The sequence below is a fragment of the Jaculus jaculus genome, chromosome 13 (assembly GCF_020740685.1).
Source record: "Jaculus jaculus isolate mJacJac1 chromosome 13, mJacJac1.mat.Y.cur, whole genome shotgun sequence".
In the NCBI taxonomy this organism is placed as follows: Eukaryota; Metazoa; Chordata; class Mammalia; order Rodentia; family Dipodidae; genus Jaculus; species Jaculus jaculus.
The window spans coordinates 30682143-30701638 of record NC_059114.1 but is presented as its reverse complement, the minus strand read 5'-3'; the positions used below and the strand labels follow the sequence as shown (position 1 = coordinate 30701638).

The 19496-nt window shown below is 47.5% G+C and overlaps 1 protein-coding gene across 2 annotated transcripts in view; it reads right to left on the bottom strand.

Moving 5' to 3' along the window:
- Positions 1-19496, bottom strand: part of Tmem132b (transmembrane protein 132B) — a 423578-nt gene that overhangs the window by 261769 nt on the left and 142313 nt on the right. For both annotated transcript variants that reach the window (XM_045132377.1, XM_045132378.1), the window contains exon 2: positions 15663-16554. In XM_045132377.1, the coding sequence (XP_044988312.1) occupies positions 15663-16554 (892 nt within the window). The remainder of the gene's footprint in view (positions 1-15662; positions 16555-19496) is intronic.

Here is a 19496-nt window from a genome sequence, read left to right as displayed (position 1 = left end):
AACTCCACCCTTCACCAACATCACATGATGGGGAGCATATCTCCTCCCTTCACTAATGTCAGATGATGGGGAACACATCTCCACCCTCCACCTGCCTCAGATGATGAGGAGCACATCTCCACCCTTCACCAGCCTCAGATGATGAGGAGCACATCTCCACCTTTCACCAGGATCAGATGATGGGGATCAAATCTCCACCCATCAACAGCATCAGATGATGGGGATAAAATCTCCACCCTTCACCAGCATCAGAGGATGAGGAGCACATATCCACCCTTCACCAGCATCAGATGATGGGGAGCACATCTCCACCCTTCACCAGCATTTGATGAAGAGGAGCACATCTAGATACATCACCTAGATCAGATGATGGAGATAAAAACTCCACATTACACCATCATCAGATGATGAGGAGCACATATCCACCTTTCACCTTCCTCAGATGAGGAGGAGCACATTTCCACCCTTCACAAGCCTCAGAAAATGGGAAGCACATCTTCACCCTTCACCAGCATCAGATGATGGGGAACACAAATACACCCTTCAACAGCATCAAATGATGGGGAGCACATCTCCACCATTTACCACCCTCAGAAAATGGGGAGCACATCTCCACACTTCACCAGCCTCAGATGATGGGGAGCACATCTCCAACCTTCACCAACCTCAGAAGATGGGGAGCACATCTCCACCCTTCACCAGCATCAAATGATGGGGAGCACATATCCACCCTTCACCATCATCAGATGATGGGCAGCACATCTAGCCCTTCAGCAGCCACAGATGATGGGAATCACATCTCCAACCTTCACCAACCTCAGATGATGGGGAGCACATATCAACCCTTCACCAGCATCACATGATGGGGAGCACATCTCAACCCTTCTCCAGCATCAGAATGATGGGGAGCACATCTCCACCCTTAACCATCCTCAGATGATAAGTAACACATTTCCACCCTTCACCAGCATCAGATGATGGGTAGCCCATCTAGCCCTTCAGCAGCCACAGATGATGGGAATCACATCTCCAACCTTCACCAACATCCATTGATGAGAAGTACATCTCCATCCATCATAAGAATCAGATGATAGGGAGCACATGTCCAAACTTCACAAGCATCAAATGGTGGGGAGCACACGTCTACCCTTCACCAGTCTCAGATTATGGGGAGAACATATCCACCCTTCACCAACATCAGATGATGGGGAGCACATCTCCACTCTTCACCAGTCTCAGATGATGGAGAGCACACCTCCACCCTTCACCAGCATATGAAGATGGAGAGCACATCTCCCCCCTTCACCAACATCAGATGAAGAGGAGCACATCTCATCTCCACACTTCACCAGCATCAGATGATGAGGAGCACATCTCCATCCTTCCCCAGCATCAGTTAATGAGGACCACATCTCCACCTTTCACCAACGCCAGATGATGTGGAGCAAACTCCACACTTCACGAGCATCAAATGATGGGGAGCACATCTCCACCCTTCACCAGCATCAGATGATGGTGAGCACCTCTCCTCCCTTCACCAGTCTCAGATGATGGGGAGCACATCTCCACCCTTCACCAGCATCAGATGATGGGGAGCACATCTCCACCCTATACCAGCATCAGATGATGGGGAGCACATCTCCACACTTCACCTGCATCAGATGATGAGGAGCACATCTCCATCCTTCACCAGCATCAGTTAATGAGGACCACATCTCCACCTTTCACCAACGCCAGATGATGTGGAGCAAACTCCACACTTCATGAGCATCAAATGATGGGGAGCACATCTCCACCCTTCACCAGCATCAGATGATGGTGAGCACCTCTCCTCCCTTCACCAGTCTCAGATGATGGGGAGCACATCTCCACCCTCCACCAGCATCAGATGATGGGGAGCACATCTCCATCCTTCACCAGCATCAGTTAATGAGGACCACATCTCCACCTTTCACCAACGCCAGATGATGTGGAGCAAACTCCACACTTCATGAGCATCAAATGATGGGGAGCACATCTCCACCCTTCACCAGCATCAGATGATGGGGAGCACCTCTCCTACCTTCACCAGTCTCAGATGATGGGGAGCACATCTCCACCCTTCACCAGCATCAGATGATGGGGAGCACATCTCCACCATTCACCAGCATCAGATGATGTGGAGCACATGTCCACCTGTAACCGGGACCAGATGATGGTACCAACATCTCCACTCTTCACAGCCATCAGATGATGGACAGCACATCTCCACCATCACAATCCTCAGATGAGGAGGAACACATTTTCACCCTTCACCAGCCTCAGAAGATGTGGAGCACATCTCCACCCTTCACCACCCTCAGAATATGGGGGCACATGTCCACCCTCAGCAGCCTCAGATGCTGAGGACACATCTCCACCCTTCATCCCATCAGATGATGGGGAACATATCTCCAACCTTCACCAGCATCAAATGATGGGGAGCACATCTCCACCCTTCACCAGCATCAGATGATGGGGAGCACATTGCCACTCTAAACCAGCATGGGAGGATGAACAGCACATCACCTTTTACCAGTCTCAGATGATAGGGAGCACATCTCCAACCTACACCAGCATCAGATGGTGGGGAGCACATCTCCACCCTTGACCAGTCTCAGATGATGGAGAGCACATCTCCACCCTTCACCAGCATCAGATGATGTGGAGCACATCTCCACCCTTCACCAACATCAGATGATGAGGAGCACATCTCCACACTTCACCAGCATCAGATAATGAGGAGTACATCTCCATCCTTCACCAAAATCAGTTGATGAGGAGCACATCTCCACCCTTCACCAGCGTCATATGATGAGGAGCACATCTCCACCTTTCACCAACCCCAGATGATGAGGAGCAATCTCCACACTTCACGAGCATCAAATGATGGGGAGCACATCTACACCTTTCACCAGCATCAGATGATGGGGAGCATATATCCACCCTTTACCAGCCTCAGAAAAAGAGGAGCATATCTCCACACTTCACCACCTCAGATGATGGGGAGCAATCTTCACCCTTCACCAGCATCACATGATGAGGAGCACATCTCCATCCTTCACCAGCATCAGTTGATGAGGAGCACATCTCCACCCTTCACCAGGGTCAGTTGATGAGGAGCACATTTCCACCTTTCACCAGTCTCAGGTGATGGGGAGCACATCTCCACCCTTCACCAGCCTCAGACATTGGGGAGCACATCTGCACCCCTCATCAGCATCAGATGATGGGGAGCACATCTCCACCCTTCACCAGCATTTGATGATTGGGAGCACATCTCCAACCTTTACCAGCATCAGTTGATGGGGAGCACATCTCCAGCCTTCACCAGCATCAGATGATGGGAGCACATCTCCACCCTTCACCAGCATTTGATGATTGGGTGCACATCTCCACCCTTCACCAGCATCAGATGATGGGGAGCACATCTCCAGCCTTCACCAGCATCAGATGATGGGGAGCTCATCTCCACCCTTCACCAGGATCAGATGATTGGGTGCACATCACCACCATTCACCAGCATCAGATGATCGGGAGCACATGTCCACCCTTAACCAGGACCACATGATGGAGCAGACATCTCCACCCTTTCCCAGCATCAGATGATGGAGAGCACATCTCCACCCTTCACCATCCTCAGATGATGAGGAGCACATTTCCACCCTTCACCATCCTCAGATGATGAGGAGCACATCTCCACCCTTCACCAGCCTCAGATGATGAGGAGCACATCTCCACCCTTCATCTGCATCAGATGATTGGGAACACATCTCCACCCTTCACCAACATCAAATGATGGGGAGCACATCTCCACCCTTCACCAGCATCAGATGATGGAGAGCACATCTCCACCCTTCCCCAGCATCAAATGATGGTTAGCACATCCCCACCCTTCACCAGCCTCAGAAAATGGGGAGCACATCTCTACCCTTCACCAGTCTCAGATGATGAAGAGCACATCTCCACCCTTCACCAGCATCAGATGATGGGGAACACATCTCCACCTTTCTCCAGCATCAGAATGGTAGGGAGCACATCTCCACCCTTCACCATCCTCAGATGATAAGGAGCACATTTCCACCCTTCACCAGCATCAGATGATAAGGAGCACATCTCCACCCTTCACCAGCATCCGATGATGGGGAGCACATCTCCATCCTTCACCAGCATCCAATGATGGGAAGCACATCTCCACCCTTCACCAGCCTCAAATGATGGGGAGCACATCTCCACCCTTCACCAGCATCAGATGATGGGGAGCACTTCTAAGCCCTTCACCAGCATCAGAAGATGGGAATCACATCTCCACCCTTCACCAGCATCCACTGATGAGAAGCACATCTCCACCCTTCATAAGCATCAGATGATGGGGAGCACATCTCCACCCTTCCCAAGCATCAGATGATGGGGAACACATCTCCACCCTTCACCAGCATCTGATGACAAGGAGCACATCTCCACCCTTCACAAGCATCAGATGATAGGGAGCACATCTCCACCCTTCCCAAGCATCAGATGATGGGGAACACATCTCCACCCTTCACCAGCATCTGATGACAAGGAGCACATCTCCACCCTTCACCCACATTTGATGAAGAGGAGCACATCTCCACCCTTCACCTGGATCAGATGTTGATGAGCACATTTCCACCCTTCACCAGCACCAGTTTATGGGAAGCATACCTCTATCCTTCAACAGTATCAGATTTTGGGGAGCATATCTCCACCTCTCACTAGCATCAGATGATCAGGAGCATATCTCCACACTTTACCAGGATCAGATGATGAGGACCATATCTACATCCTTCAACAACTTTTCAGCTTTATGGAGGACTTCTGCATTTTGTTCCATCACAACTGAGGTAATGTTTGTACCATCAAGAAGTGGAGATTCAGACTGGTTGAATGGTTCATAGGTAGAGTGTTCACCAGGCAAATATAGATCCTATGTTTAGATTCCAACACCCACATATAATGCTGTATATGGCACAACATATCTGTGATCCAAGTGTTGGGGAGGTAGAGGCAGGAGGATCCAGTCTATCCCAGTCAGTGCACTCTGTGTTCAGTAAGAGTCCCTTCCTCAAAAAAGAAAGTGTTGAACAATTGAAAAGGACATCAGATATTGACTTCTGACCTCCACATGCACACACACACACACACACACACACACACACACACACACGAGAGAGAGAGAGAGAGAGAGAGAGAGAGAGAGAGAGAGAGAGAGAGAGAAACAGAAAGAAAAGCTAATAAGTGAAGTTGAATGAAGCAAAGTCTCCTATCTAGATACTTACCAAGCCAACCTTGCTTAGCTTCTGAAGCAGACCCCTCAGGATGGTATGGCCCTATACTGACAATGTCTGAGAGAGGCATACTGGGAATGCAGACTCCATCACCAGACCTCCTCTCCTCCCACATCATGTCACTGCTCATAAAGAAAGCAGCACATGGAGAAATGACCTGGGTTTGATTTTCCAGTATCCATGTAAAGCCAGATGCACAAGGTGACTCATATATATATATATTTTCAATATATATGTATACATATATATACTGAAAACAAAAATAAAAAGCAGCACACTTTCTTTTCTTCACTTTTCTTAAGACAATATTTTTTTTTCTTATTTCTACATCTTAATTGGTATGCAGTAATTACATTTCCTGATGGGGTAGAGTGTGATGTTCCACTGAATGTTTGCAATGTAAAATGATCAAATCAGGACAGCTGGTATACCCATAACTTCAAACACTTATCATCTTGTGTTTGCTCCAAGTATTGTTCGGAATTTCCACACAGGATCTTGGGACCACTCATGTAATGATGGAGAGCAAATCAGGGAATCCCAACTAGAAAAGCAGAGGCTGCACTAAGAACTCACCTTGGGAGGAAAGGTGAGCCATGTCCTACTTTCATCAGTTTTAGGACTCTATAGTGGACTGTAGGAATGGCAAAGCAGTTAAGGAACTTTCCTGCAAATCTAAAGGACCAAGGTTCAATTCCCCAAGACCCACATAAGCCAGATGCATAAGGTGGTGCATGCATCTGGAGTTTGTTTCCAGTGGCTAGAGGTCCTGGTATGCCCATTTTCTCTGTCTCTGTCTCTGTCTGTCTGTCTCTCTCTCTCTCTCTCAAATAAATAAATAAATACATTTTAAAGGAGTCGATAGACACTGAGTACACAAAGTATATGATCTATATTTAATATGAAATCATGTGATAATAACCTGAAAAGATAAGCACTCAAGGAAAAATGTGACTTAGAGTCCATGGCATACAAAGAGATTTCTAGGAGGGACAATGGGCAACTTGTAGCACAGAGAAAGGCCAGAAACCCAAACCCAGACATGGGCCAAGATCAAGGGCAGGTTATTAGCGAGACCACCACAAAGACCACCTGGCCAGAGTCACCAAAAATCTCCACAGATACCAAACACCATGTGCATCTTGGGCTTACAAAACTGCTTATAGACTTATATAGTCTGGTACTCCGGGTGCCCAGCCCTCCCAGTACACACACCTCACCTGTGGGCCAGGAGGAAGGCAGAACCCACCTCATTGCACAACTGAAATCCCTGTCTGAATTTTCATGTGAATATTTATGATTATACACATGTATGTGCACACACATACCATAGTAGCCACTTATGGAGTTACCCCTCAACACCTCTGCCATCTCACTTCAACACTGGTGTGGTGGACAGCTCCATGCAGCCCTGGAGGTGGCTATCTGTCCTGTGCTCCTTTCTGTTCTGCCCATGTCACCATGTCATGGCATTTGGAAGACAAGTTCTGCTGTCTCTCGGGAGCCTCAATCTGTGAGTCTGGATGTAGTTGAGGGGTCTGCACTTTGCCAGTCTGGCACCCTCCTCCCCCAAGCACACTTGGAGAAAGAGGAGAAGCAACAGCTTAGAAAGCCTGTCAGGCTCCTCTTTCTTTGCCCACATTGCAGAAGGCAGCTTATCACAGGACTTTTTTTTTTCTTTTTCCTATTTTTTAAAAATATTTTTATTTGAGAGAGAGAAATTTAAAAAAAAAGAGGAAGATAGCAAGAGAGAGAGAGAATGGGTGTGCCAGAGCCTCTAACCACTACAAACAAACTCCAGATGCATGTGCCACCTTGTACATCTTGCATTACGTGGGTACTAGGGAATGGAACTCTGGCCCTGAGCCATCTACCCAGCCCCCTTTTGTCTATTTTGACATGTGTGTATGTGTGTGGTGTGTGCATGTCCGTATGTTTGTGGGCACCCCATACTTGTGCAGGTGTTCATGCACAAGTATGTTCATGCATGTAGAGGCCAGGGGTCGAGTTCAGATGTCCTTTTCAGTTGTCATCCACCTTGTTTTGTTGTACATATATGAGTGTGTGTGCATATATGTGTATGTGTGCATACATGTGTACTTGGTAGTGGAGGCCAGCAGTTATGCTAGGGGTCTTCCTCAACTGCTCTCCACCATCTCCTTTGATACAGTCTTTCGCTGGCTAAATAAGCTAGCCTGTAAGTCTTGAGGATCATTGTCTCTGCCCCCCAGTGCTGAAATCATAAGTGCATCACTTTTACATGGGATCTGGGGATCTGAACTCAGGTCCCCATGCTTGCTCAAGCACGTGACCCAATGAGCCATCTCCCAGCCCCACCTTTTCTGTTCAGACAGGATGTCCCTATGCAGTCCAGACTATCTTTGAACTCATGGTGATCCTCCTGCCTCAGCCACCTAAATTCTGAGATTATAGGTATAAACCACTATTCTTTGCTGCTTCAGATCTTCTTGACGATCACGCCCCATGCCTGGGAGCTCCAGGGTGTGTGTGCTAGGCTCACTGTGGGTGCTCACTCTACTGGCTGTGGCTCTACGCTAGGCCCAATGTGGGCATGTGCTCAGTTCACTGTGGGTGTGAGCTCTGCTCACTTTGGGAATACATTAGTCTCACTATGGGTGTGCACTCCGCCTGGCTCACCATAAGTGTGTGTTCTGCTCACTGTGTGTGTGTGCACTAGACCCACCACTGACTGCCAGTGGAATCTCATGACCCCGTATAAACCAGCGACATATTTGATGATGGATTTCCTTCAACACTCAGAAGGGGAGCAGGCAAGGGACAAACTCACTTCCTGTGACCCCCCCTTCTTTAGTCAGGAGCTTCTCTCCCACAGGTCATTCCTCTGGACTCACTGTATACGCCATGGGGAAGTGGTAATGTCTCATTCCAGAGGGAGAAACTGAGATAGAACTTAAATACTCTCTAACTCAGACAGCTGACCACGGGGGGTGGGTGCTGCTGAGTGAGAAGACATGGGTGCCTGTCTATGATAAAACCCACCTATGATTCCTAATGAAACAAGAACAAATGCAGCCTCCTCTGAGGCTGGTCCCATTCTTAAAGGGACGCATGCGATCGCCTAGCCTTCCCAGTCTTGGACATCTATCACACACCATGCCACATTGTTTTGTCTTGGGAAACCATTCTCATGGTTATACCTGATATTTTCCTTTAAATCTACCCATTGGTTTCACATTAATGTATCCGGGAGAAAGTAACATATCAGTACTTGAAATGAAAAGAAAGCAGTATCATTTCCCATAAAGAAAAAAAAAAAACTAAAATAGGTACAATAAAAACAAAGAAATGTCATTTAATTCTACCCAGATGCTCTGTCTACCAAAGGTTTCATCCAGGGCCGTGGGCTCTTGGTTTTTCCAAACAAAACAAAGCAATAGACAAGAAGATTCACAGCCAGGGATGGGAGGCAAGGGCTGGGCACCAGGACAGGAAATTCCCGCCTAGCTTCCACCCACAGAAGGAGGACACGTGAGCAGTCACCAGATAGCCAATGTCACCCAGTGCCTGTCCTTGGTACTTGCACCCCCATATTCACCCTAGGAATCACCTGAAAGCCATTTCCCCTCACCAGTGCTTCCTGAGCACACTGATTTTGGTGCTTTCTTCAAGATGACTGATGGGCTGAAGTTATTCCAGAAGCTGGTACCTTTTGGAGAGAAGCTGAAAGAACAAAGCGAACTTGGAAACACCAAGAGTGACTGAGTCTTCCACCTGCTGTGGACACTAGTCCTGATGCTACAGAAATGCACAACAGAGGCAAGTCACCCTTTCTGCCTGGGGTTACAGCTCAAGGAGAGTTCCTTCCAGATCAGTGCAGCCACTGGCTATAGAACAAGACCCCAGGATGGGAATTATGGACCTGTTCCTGGGCTTGAGTCAACCTCTTCCTGTCAGTGCGATCTCTTTTAGGATCAAAAAGCAGAGAAGCATTTCTGCTATGTGACTGGCTGCAATTAACTCCAGAAATATCTCTCCTTTCACAGTAAAGCATACCTCTATGAGTTTCTAAAGAAGAAACACAGTGAATCCTGAGAGCTAAAAATAAGACAAACTATGACCACGCTGCCCCTTAAACACTCAGCCCCCATTACCTCATCTTCAATTGAGTACTGAAATAAACTGTCCTCCTGGTCCACAGGGGTGAGATCTGAATATGAGGCTGTTTTCAGCAACACACTGGTTACTTGTGGGGTGGGGAGAGGAGAGGGAGTCTGTTCTTTATCTAGATTCAAAATTACAGTACATTGTGTCCTTTGGATTTGCCACAGAGTCCCTGACACAATTTCCATAATAGCAAAATTTACATACAAATGGAAAATAAATAAACCTCTCTGTGACTTGATCTGCTGATCCTATGGTCAGCAAATCCTATTAGGGACTTTATGAACCTACTCAAGAATGGAAGTGTTCTATCTAGTCTTAAGAATCTCAACCATGTATGCCAATACTGCTAAAAACTGAAATTTAACTGTTGGCATTTTTCTGAAAACTTTGAGTTTCTTCTGTATACAGCACTGAAAATACCTAGTTTTTCTCACCATCCAATACCAAAAAGTTTCTCTAAAAGGTTTTTCTCTACATTTTTCTTAATAGCAGGCGATTGAAATTAGCAAGTGAGCATAAAGGGTTACAGACAGAGCAACACAGAGACAGCCAAACAGAAATGTGACCAGGCAAGAAAAGAGAAGAGAGAACTCTTCTGTGAAGGATGCATGGGAGACCCCCACTGATGCCTCGGATAAGCCCCATGGAGGTCTTGTCCTGCAGGTCACCCTGTTTAAGTTGAACCTGGGTAGGAAGCATTGAGAGAGTTACCAGTGAAACCAGCTGCCTAGGGAAGGAAACAGGTCTATGTAAGAGCCTGGCTGAGGTCTGCCGGGAATGCTCTCCTTAAAATTTGGATGGAGTTCAGGTTCTGATGCACCCAGGAGAATTCCAGTGAGACACTTTTGGATTCAGCAGGAATGTGCCTCCAGAGGAAAAGCTCAGGGAGACAAAAGGTCTTTTGCTCTGCACTAATGACAGTCCACTACCATAGAAAAATCCCTAAGGAGAAAATCCTCCTTCACAGGTGGCAAAATTGTGGCACAGAGGAGTTAAGTAATTTTCCCAAGTTCACATAGCTGCTGTGTGACAAAGCCAGGATTCAAACCACTGAGCTCCATTGCCTAACCACTGACAGATCTGCAAAAGGTGTCCTGCAAACCCAGGAAAAGCCATCTGAATCAAACACAAACAGTTTCCTAGGATCCTTCTCCTCCTGAGACATTTCACAATAGGGCAGAACTTTCTTGAGAGTGGAACCAAGACCTCTGGCCTCCATAGCTCTGCAGCATCTCTGCTGCCCCAGCTCCTCCAAATCACAGGGCAGGCCTTTGCTGAGGACCTGTGGAAAGCCCCATGAGATGTAGGTGTTTGTGTTTCCCAGATGCTATTCCAGAACTAGAAAGTAACCAACTCAACTTTTGTTGTTCAAACTGGCCCCTTTCAATACACAATCTAAATGAGCAAAATGATAGAAGAAAATTCTGCCCCCCACCTCTGTAGTCCCTATTCCTTCAATCTCCAGCTCTGAGATAGATTCCAGAAAATCTTGCACACCTTCCTGCTCTGGTCCAAGCTCTCACTGGAACCAGAATGAAATATGTCACATTTCATTCATAAGAGACATCACTAAAACAATCACTTGAGCTGGAAACAGAACATCTCCCTGGTCTTAAAAGATTTTATTTTGAGATGCTAATATGCAAATAAACCATCTTGAAAAGAATTGACCATAAAATGAACTGTCACTTTGCTGAACCTGGGCATGAATGGCAAATCATGTGCTCAAAAGCTATCAGCCCAGAGTGGTCAGAACTCACCCAGTGAGGCCCAGCTTCTAACTCTCCCAAACAGACAGAGCCAAACCTATGCCCTAAACTCATCATGGAAGATGCCACTGGTTCCCACTTGACCAGCTGAGTGGACTGCCACCCTGAACCTCCAGTGAAACCCACAGGCTTGCCATCCTCTCTGCTCCAGCTTGGGCTCACCTATCCTGCCGCCATCTGTGAGCCCCAGACGCAGACCACAGCAGCCCTACCACTGCAGTTCTCCTTTATCTCCACAATCTCCAGACATGTGTACATGCATATGTGCAGGAGAGCATGTACTTGTGTGTGCATGCATGAGGAGACCAGAAGGCAACATTATGTGTCATCCTCAGGTACACTGTCCATCCTCTTTCAGATACATCTCTTATTAGCTTTGAACTCACTCACCAGTTAGGCTAGGGGCCAGCAAGCCCCAGGGATCCTCCTGTCTCTGCCCTCCTAGCACTGGGATTATCAGCACATGACACCACATCCAGCATTTTTATACAGCTCCTGGGGATCCAAGTCAGGTCCTCATGCTTGCATAGCAAGAACTTTACTGAGCCATTTCATGCATTCTTCCATGCATTTTCCTCCACCATAAAACCAAATAAAATCACTAGATTTGGTGGCACACATTGTTAATCTCAGTAGGAGGTTGAAGTAGGAGGAATGCCATAAATTGGAGGAAAAAATGGGCCACATAGTGAGACCATGTACATAGATGATAGATAGATAGATGATAGATAGATAGATAGATAGATAGATAGATAGATAGATAGATACTAGATATATAATAGATGATAAATATATAAATAGATGATGATAACGATGATAGACAGATAGATGATAAATATATAGATATATAGATAATAGATGATGATGAAGTAGATGACAGATAGATAGATAGATAGATAGATAGATAGATAGATAGATAGATAGATAGACGGACCATCATGTAAGTAGTGAGCACAGAGCTCAGATAGTGAAGATCAGTCCCTATTCAGATGAACAAAAGAACCTCAGAGTGGGTAAAATAAGGGATGTTGGCTCACATAGAAGCATTCATCCAAATCCCACCCCAGTGTATAATGTCAGAAAAGAGGCCCTGACTCCCCTGAGTTTCAGCTTCCACCTCCATGATGTGACCTGAACACTGGTGCAATCAGGTAATAGGAGAATGCGCAGAGACGGTTAGCCAGCATTAACAAGGTCTAGTAGCAAGAATATATGATAATTTAAAAGAATGAATGAGCTGGGCATGATGGCATACTCCTTTCATCACAGAACTCAGGAAGCTGAAGTAGGAGGATGGCTGTGGATTTGAGGACAGCCTGAGGCTACAAAGTGAGTTCCAGGTAAGCCCTGCTTCAAAAAGGGTGGGGGGAGCTGAGAGATGGTTCCATAGTTAAGATGCTTGCCTGCAAAGCCTAACAACCCAGGCTCAAATTCCCAGTACCCACATAAAGCCAGATGCCCAAAGTGGTGCATCTATCTGGAGTTTGTTGTGGTGGCTACAGGCCCCGGCACCCATTCTCTCTCTCTCTCTTTCTCTTTCTCTGTCCCCACCCCCTGCATCTCCTTGCAAATAAATAAAATATTGTTAAATGAATGATCATATCAAAGATTAAATAATACCAAGGAACAGTCTGGAACATATGCAGCATGCCAGACACTGCCCCCATTCTCTTTAAGGACTAGCCAATTCCCTCCACTGGAATTGGAATTTTGACCCTTCCCTGCACCTCCATTCACTTCTAACCCTTACTGTACAGTGAGTGGACAATGCTACTTCACAGATTGAAATCTAACAAATTAGATTTAACCCCTTTATTCCAACTGTGTATCAGGACTTGAAATTTCAAATATCCACAGGAGGTGGTTATGCCTCAAGTGCATGAGGTGTCCAATGGCAATCAACTCCCCCACATGGCCAGAGCCTCCAGACCAGCCTAGAAAAGGCCTGTGGCACCCCTGTGTTGAGGGCGCAGCTCCCAACAGTCTAAAAACATCTCAGGGTGGAGTTCGCTGGGGGAACTGGATTATGAATCCAGGCTGGATGGTTTTCCTTTGGGAGGATCTGACATTGACACAAAGATGCAGACAGCAGCCTGGGCCCCACTGCCAGCTCTTCTGTTCCCACTCCTGTGCCAAATCCCAAAACAGAGGGAAGATCCATGGTCCTGGAGGCTCTTCCTAAGTTCTGAGTCAGTACCTGGTAAAGACTAACTCAAAGGTCACCAATACTATGCTGGCTTCTCACAGGCTACAAACCCCATTTTGATCTTCTCGAGTCACTGTATTCTGTTGGTGGGCATCCGAACAAGAATCCCTCTAGACAGCTGTGGCCCTGGACATCCAGCCATGCTAGAATCAGGACTGCATGATGAGCTCCCCAAGTCTGGTGTGTTATGGGATTTGCACACCTGCTGCCTCATCGTCTGGACATCAGGGATCTTCCAAGGCCAGCTTTCCCTGAAGACCTTCAATATGCCAGGCACTGTTCTCAGAACCTTATTCACCCTCATAGTACCCCAGGAGACAGATCCCATCATTAATCCCAGAGAAGCCAGCTGGCGTGCACCAGGACACACAGCTGCTATGTCAGTCCCTGCGGCAGCTTCCTGGTAGCCAGGAACAAAGTAAGGTAAAGCAAGCTCACCTCTCAGCAGCCAACAACACCCATGAAAATCATAACACCAAGCCGTCATCATGGAGGCCAAGGCTGCCAAGCCACTTTGCCAAAGGGCTCATTTCACAAAAGAAAGACAGAATCTCTGAGAGCTCCTTCATGCTTCTAGAATTTGGAATTTGTCAACAGAACCCTGCCCATACATGACATCATGTGGTTCTACCTGACATGAAGCAGGGTGGGGACAGTCTAACAATCTGACCCTACCTGCTGATCTTCCAGTTGCCTTATTTTAACTTCTCCCCACTGTGGCCAGCAGGGAATATACTTTCTGCCACTGTGACCTCAGAACCGCCTTGCTGCCCCTTGGTCACCCAGCTCATGGTTCTATATATTAAGATCTTCTCTTAATACAGTTGTGTGATCTCCATCTCCTGCTTGGGCTGCTCTGCACATTTTGAACCACTTCCTTTTTCCCCCATTAAACTCAACTCAGCCTTCAGACTGAGAGGACACTGTCAGTCTGTGTCTCAGCTCACATACCTCTGAGCTCCAATGTCTGGAGACTTCACAGGCTGCTGCTCAGGCTTCAACCTGATCACACATGAACCCCAGCCCTTGGCAAGCCCATCCTCTGCCTGCTTTTGTCCACAGTTTGATTGGAACAGAGCACTGTCAGCTCACTATGACTGCTTACAGAATGCACCAACTGAGCTGAAAAGTCACCCGGGAGACAGCAGGGCACACAGTGCTGAGCCACCATCTGGCCCTTTCCAGAAGGCCCTTTGTAACCCCCACCATCATGTCACCTGAGTCTTTAGCTTGTGTTTGTGAGGCTCTCGCTTCCCTGGACCCTGGACGTATAGAGCTCTTAGCACAGGACAACTCTGCCCACCCTGCACTAAGAGGTTTAATGGAACTCCAGTGTGGCCCAACAGCAGCAAACTGTCCCCAGGAAATCCCAGGCCCCTGAAAGTACCACCTGAGAAAATTTAGTGTGCCCAGGAGAGTTCATACTTGTGCTAGCCAGCACACGCCTGACATGAGCCCCTCCTTTTCCAGACCATTTACTGAACATAAATATGTGTTGCCTGCAGCTTAGAAGCATCTCTCAAGAGCCATTCCTTTACAATAGAGTCATCAGGAAAGACAAGGTTCTGCCTCCAGACTAATGGGCAACAGTCCTCTAACTGAGATCACAGCCAGCAGGCAGAAAGAAGCTGGAATCAAACACACACTGCCAACTCCGGTGCCATGCTACTCTCCTTCTGCTGAGACTCACTTTCATCCTTCTTCCCTCTCTCAGATCATCTCTACTCACATAGGCATGGTAGTCACTGGGCAAAACCTGGCTTTACTCCTTTAATTGGTTGCCAGCTACATTTGTCTCTGATAAATATTCAACAAGTCATCAAATGATCACCTCCCGGGCATTTGTTTATTTGCAGGAGTGTGGATACACATGTGTGCATGGAGGCCAGAGGTTGACCTCCGTGTCTTTCTCACTTGCTTTCCACATTGTTTTCTCATACAGGGTCTCCCACTGGACACAGGGTTCACTGATTCAGCTAATCTAGCTAGCCAGCCTGTTCCTGGGAATCCTGTGTCTCTGCTTTCTGAGCACTGGACTTAGAGGCAAGCACCACACACTGCCCAGCATTTACCTGGGTGCTAGGGATTTTAACTTCTGTCCTCACACTAGTGTGACAAGAACCTTATCCCCAGCCCCAACCCTCCTCTATTAGCTGGAACTCACAGGCCACTAAAGCTGATTCTTACTCCATTCTCCCCAGCCAAGCTACTTACCGAAGGGTGAACTGGTCAGCCACAGAGCGGCTGGTCAGAGAGACCAAAAAGGTGGCCATGTCCCCTTCCTGGATGAGGTTCAGAGGGACAGAAAGCGCGACATTCTCATCCAAGCTCACCAAGGACCAGCGCAGGTCATCCTGTGTAGGGTAGACCACCACACTGCCAATCCTTTCCCGGGGAGGGAACAGTGGCTGGAGGTCATCCTGCTCTGAATGGATGTTGTTTTCCCACTTGCCCTCCTCCTCTAGTGGACACTGGCCAGCTTCATTGGCTGGGTAGAGGGCAAAGAATAGCTCCATGGCCGAGCCCCCCAGCAGTGCTGGGATTTCCTCCTGGGGCTCCAGGTCCAGGCCTGAGCTGAACCACTCGGGCAATAGTTCCAGCTCAGCCACGCAGAGTCCTGGGGACCCTTGAAGCCGGCAGCTGGCTGCCACTTCCCTGTCCTCTGGGAAGGCAAACATCTTGACACAGGGGAGATCGTCCCCAGGGCCACTGTCGTCCCAGCCCATGCCAGTCACATAGAACAGGGTCTGCACTTTGGGTCTGTTGGAGTAGATGGCGCTGTCCAGAATGTGGGATTTGAGCTTCCAGTTGAAAGGAAATTTCTCCATGTTTCCAAAGGGGGTGGGGGTCAGCAGGAACTCCCTGGGCACTGTCTTCTCCAGAGAGAAGGGGCCGTAGCTGGCATTGATGGCAGGGGGACTCCTGGCTCTGTGAATGAAGAGCGCCGCAGCCCGGGCCTGCAGGCTGGTGTTGCGTGTGAGGTCCTGGTTGGCTTCCTTGAGGAAGAAGGCCTCCTCCGCATCAGAGACGTGGAAGCTGGCGGGGAGATAGGTGGGCAGTGAGGAAAACCTCTGAAAGCTGTCTATAGCACCTCGACTCTCAGCAGCTGTACAAGGAGAAAAGCAAAGTGTTAAGCCTCGTTTTGACAAGTACTAAATCTCCACCCACCACCGCAGCAGTGCCTGCTGGCCACATCTCTCCTCCCACTCTCTCATCGCAGAGGAAGTCCTGCTGCTACACTCAGTGTGCCCTTCATAATCTTCCAGAAAAGCCCAGAGGGCAAGGGAGCCCCATTGGCCATCCATCCAATAGCCCTGGGGCTGAACACCTGCCTTCCTGAAGTTGCTTCCTCCCATTCTTGCATTCAGTCTCAAAGGCTAAAGGTGAGGGATGTTACTCATCACCCTAGCAGGCTGCACCTGCTTGGTAGTCCCCATCCAAGCCAAAGTCACACCACTGCTGCTACTCACGCTTGAAGGCTTTGATGTATATGACTCCCTCCTTCTATGTGACATTTGCCTGAATACGTTGACATCTCTATCATGTTTGACTTTTTTTTTTTTTTCTTGAGACAGGGTCTCCCTTTGTAGCTCAGGCTGCCTAAGAACTCACAGTAAAGCCCCTCAATCTTTCCCCCTGAGTACTAGGATTACAGATGTGAGCCACCATAATTATTAGAATGCGTGTAAAGTTTCCCACTTCCAGAGTCTCTCCTGGCACTTCAGTGAGAAGGTGAGAAGATTCATCCTGTAGAGCTCACACTGCAGCACCATCAGAGTTGCATCACTGGAGCTAAATGAGACATCTCTACCACACCCTGCAGTGCTCAGGGGACACTGCGGAAGAGATGGCAGAAGAAATGTGAGAGCCGGAGGATGGGGAGGAGTGCTGTGGAACACTGTCTTCTGGACATGACACAGTCATTGCATCACAACCTCACAGTGGCTGCTGTAACTGGCACAAGACCTGCACAATATTGAACCCACCAACATTCTGTCATGGGTGATGGAGAAGGGAAAAAAATGACATCAAAATAGAAGAGGGATGAGTCAGAAAGATGGAGTAGTTCAGTGGGAGTCAAGGAGGGGGACCTAAGGAGGACAAAATACATTATGTGCACATGTAAAAATTGTCAATAAAAAAAGCTTTTTAAAAAAGGAGTATCACTAGAGCCAGTTGCTGGATTTGAACCCTACTTCAAATTTATATATATGTGTGTGTGTGTGTGTGTGTGTGTGTGTGTGTGTGTTTATATATACATATATATATTTTTAAAGTGGTGTATGCATCTGGTATGCTTCTGCAGTGGCAACAGACCCTGGTGTTCCCACCCCCTGACACACACACATACCCACGTACAGACATACAAATAAATAAAATATTTTTAAAATTCAATTTTTAAAAAATGTGATGTCAGGGCCGAGTGTGGTGGCGCACACCTTTAATCCCAGCACTCGGGAGGCAGAGGTAGGAGAATCTCCATGAGTTCAAGGCCACCCTGAGACTACAGAGCTAATTCCAGGTCTGCCTGTACCAGAGTGAGACCCTACCTCAAAAAACAAAAAAAAAAAAAAAAACATGTGACCTCATGGTCCCTTTGCTATCCTACAGGGACTGACTGAGGCTTTCATGATCCTACAATAAATACTATAACCCCACTGAGGAGGGCCCCCAGGATAACGAAAGTAGGGGAAAGGGGATAAAAGATTATAACCGTTATATTAAATTTTAAAAAAGAAAGAAGGTAATGGAAGGAAAGATACATGTATGAGAATGGTCAATTTTAAAAGTTTCAAAAACAAAAGTGGTCTCCTTCCAGATGGTATGGGCAGATAACTGCCACTCCACACACTGCCTCTGGGTGGCATGATTTTCTGTGGTCATTAGGATTCCCACCAATTCAGCGTTCTGTTGATTGATTTGCCTACATTTTGGCCTTTCCAGGGCTGTTTGGGAAGCTCTCCTGTCTTGGAAGTTATTTGGGAGCCGCAGTGCCACTTTACAAGAAGGTGTTTCCAAGCCAGTCCTCTACCAGTGACATCCATATGGCCGCCCCCCACACAAGGCAGACATGGCTTACCCCCTAAACTCTGGAGAAAGATACAAGCAGCATTCACAGGGTAATCAGGAAGCTGAACATTAACTCCCTAAAAACTGCCCACCATGACCAGGCATGGTGATGTACACTGTCATCCCAGCACTTGAGAGGCTGTGGCAGGATGGTGCTGAGTTCAAGGAGTGGAAATTGTGAATGTGTTCCTCACACATCACACCATGATCCACAGCAACGACGCCTGGAAGCAGCTATCATCATGGCAATGGTTAAGGCCATTATGACATATGAAAGATGAGGCCACAATCAAACCCCAATCAACAGACGTGTTGCATGTGAGAAGCAACATGGTCTGGAAAGACACCATCAATGTCCTATCAGTGACAGATGACCTTGAATCCATTACATGCACACACAGGACAGACCCCAGTCACCACACAGACCTGAGTTTCCTCTAAAGTGTACCCATCTGGGTTGGGTGAGATTTTGGTCAAAGGACTAAGGAAAAAGTGACTTTGAGAATCAGCGTCCTCTAAAAGACTTACCACCACCAAGACAATTTGCGTCTTGAGAAAATGGTGCTGTGCAGAAGCAGCCTTCCAAATCACAATCTGTGTGCACATGTGTGTCTGTGTGTGTTCTATGTGTGGTTTTGTGTGTGTGATGTATGTGATATGAAGTGTGTACACATGTGTGCATCCCATGCACACAAGTGTGAGGTCAGAGCACATAGGGTATCTTTTTCTTATCATGTCTCTCTCAGCCCAGAGCTACTGTCTAGAGAGACCCTCTGTGCATCCCACAGACTGCAATTACAGGAGTGGCCATGCCCAGCATTTTTTAAAATATATTTTATTTATTTATTTGAAAGAGAGAGGGAGTAAGAGGTAGAGAGAGTGAGAGAGAGAGGAAAATGGGTGCACTAAGGCCTCCAGCCACTGCAAACAAACTCCTGATGCAATGTGCCTACTTGTGCATCTGGCTTACATGGGTCC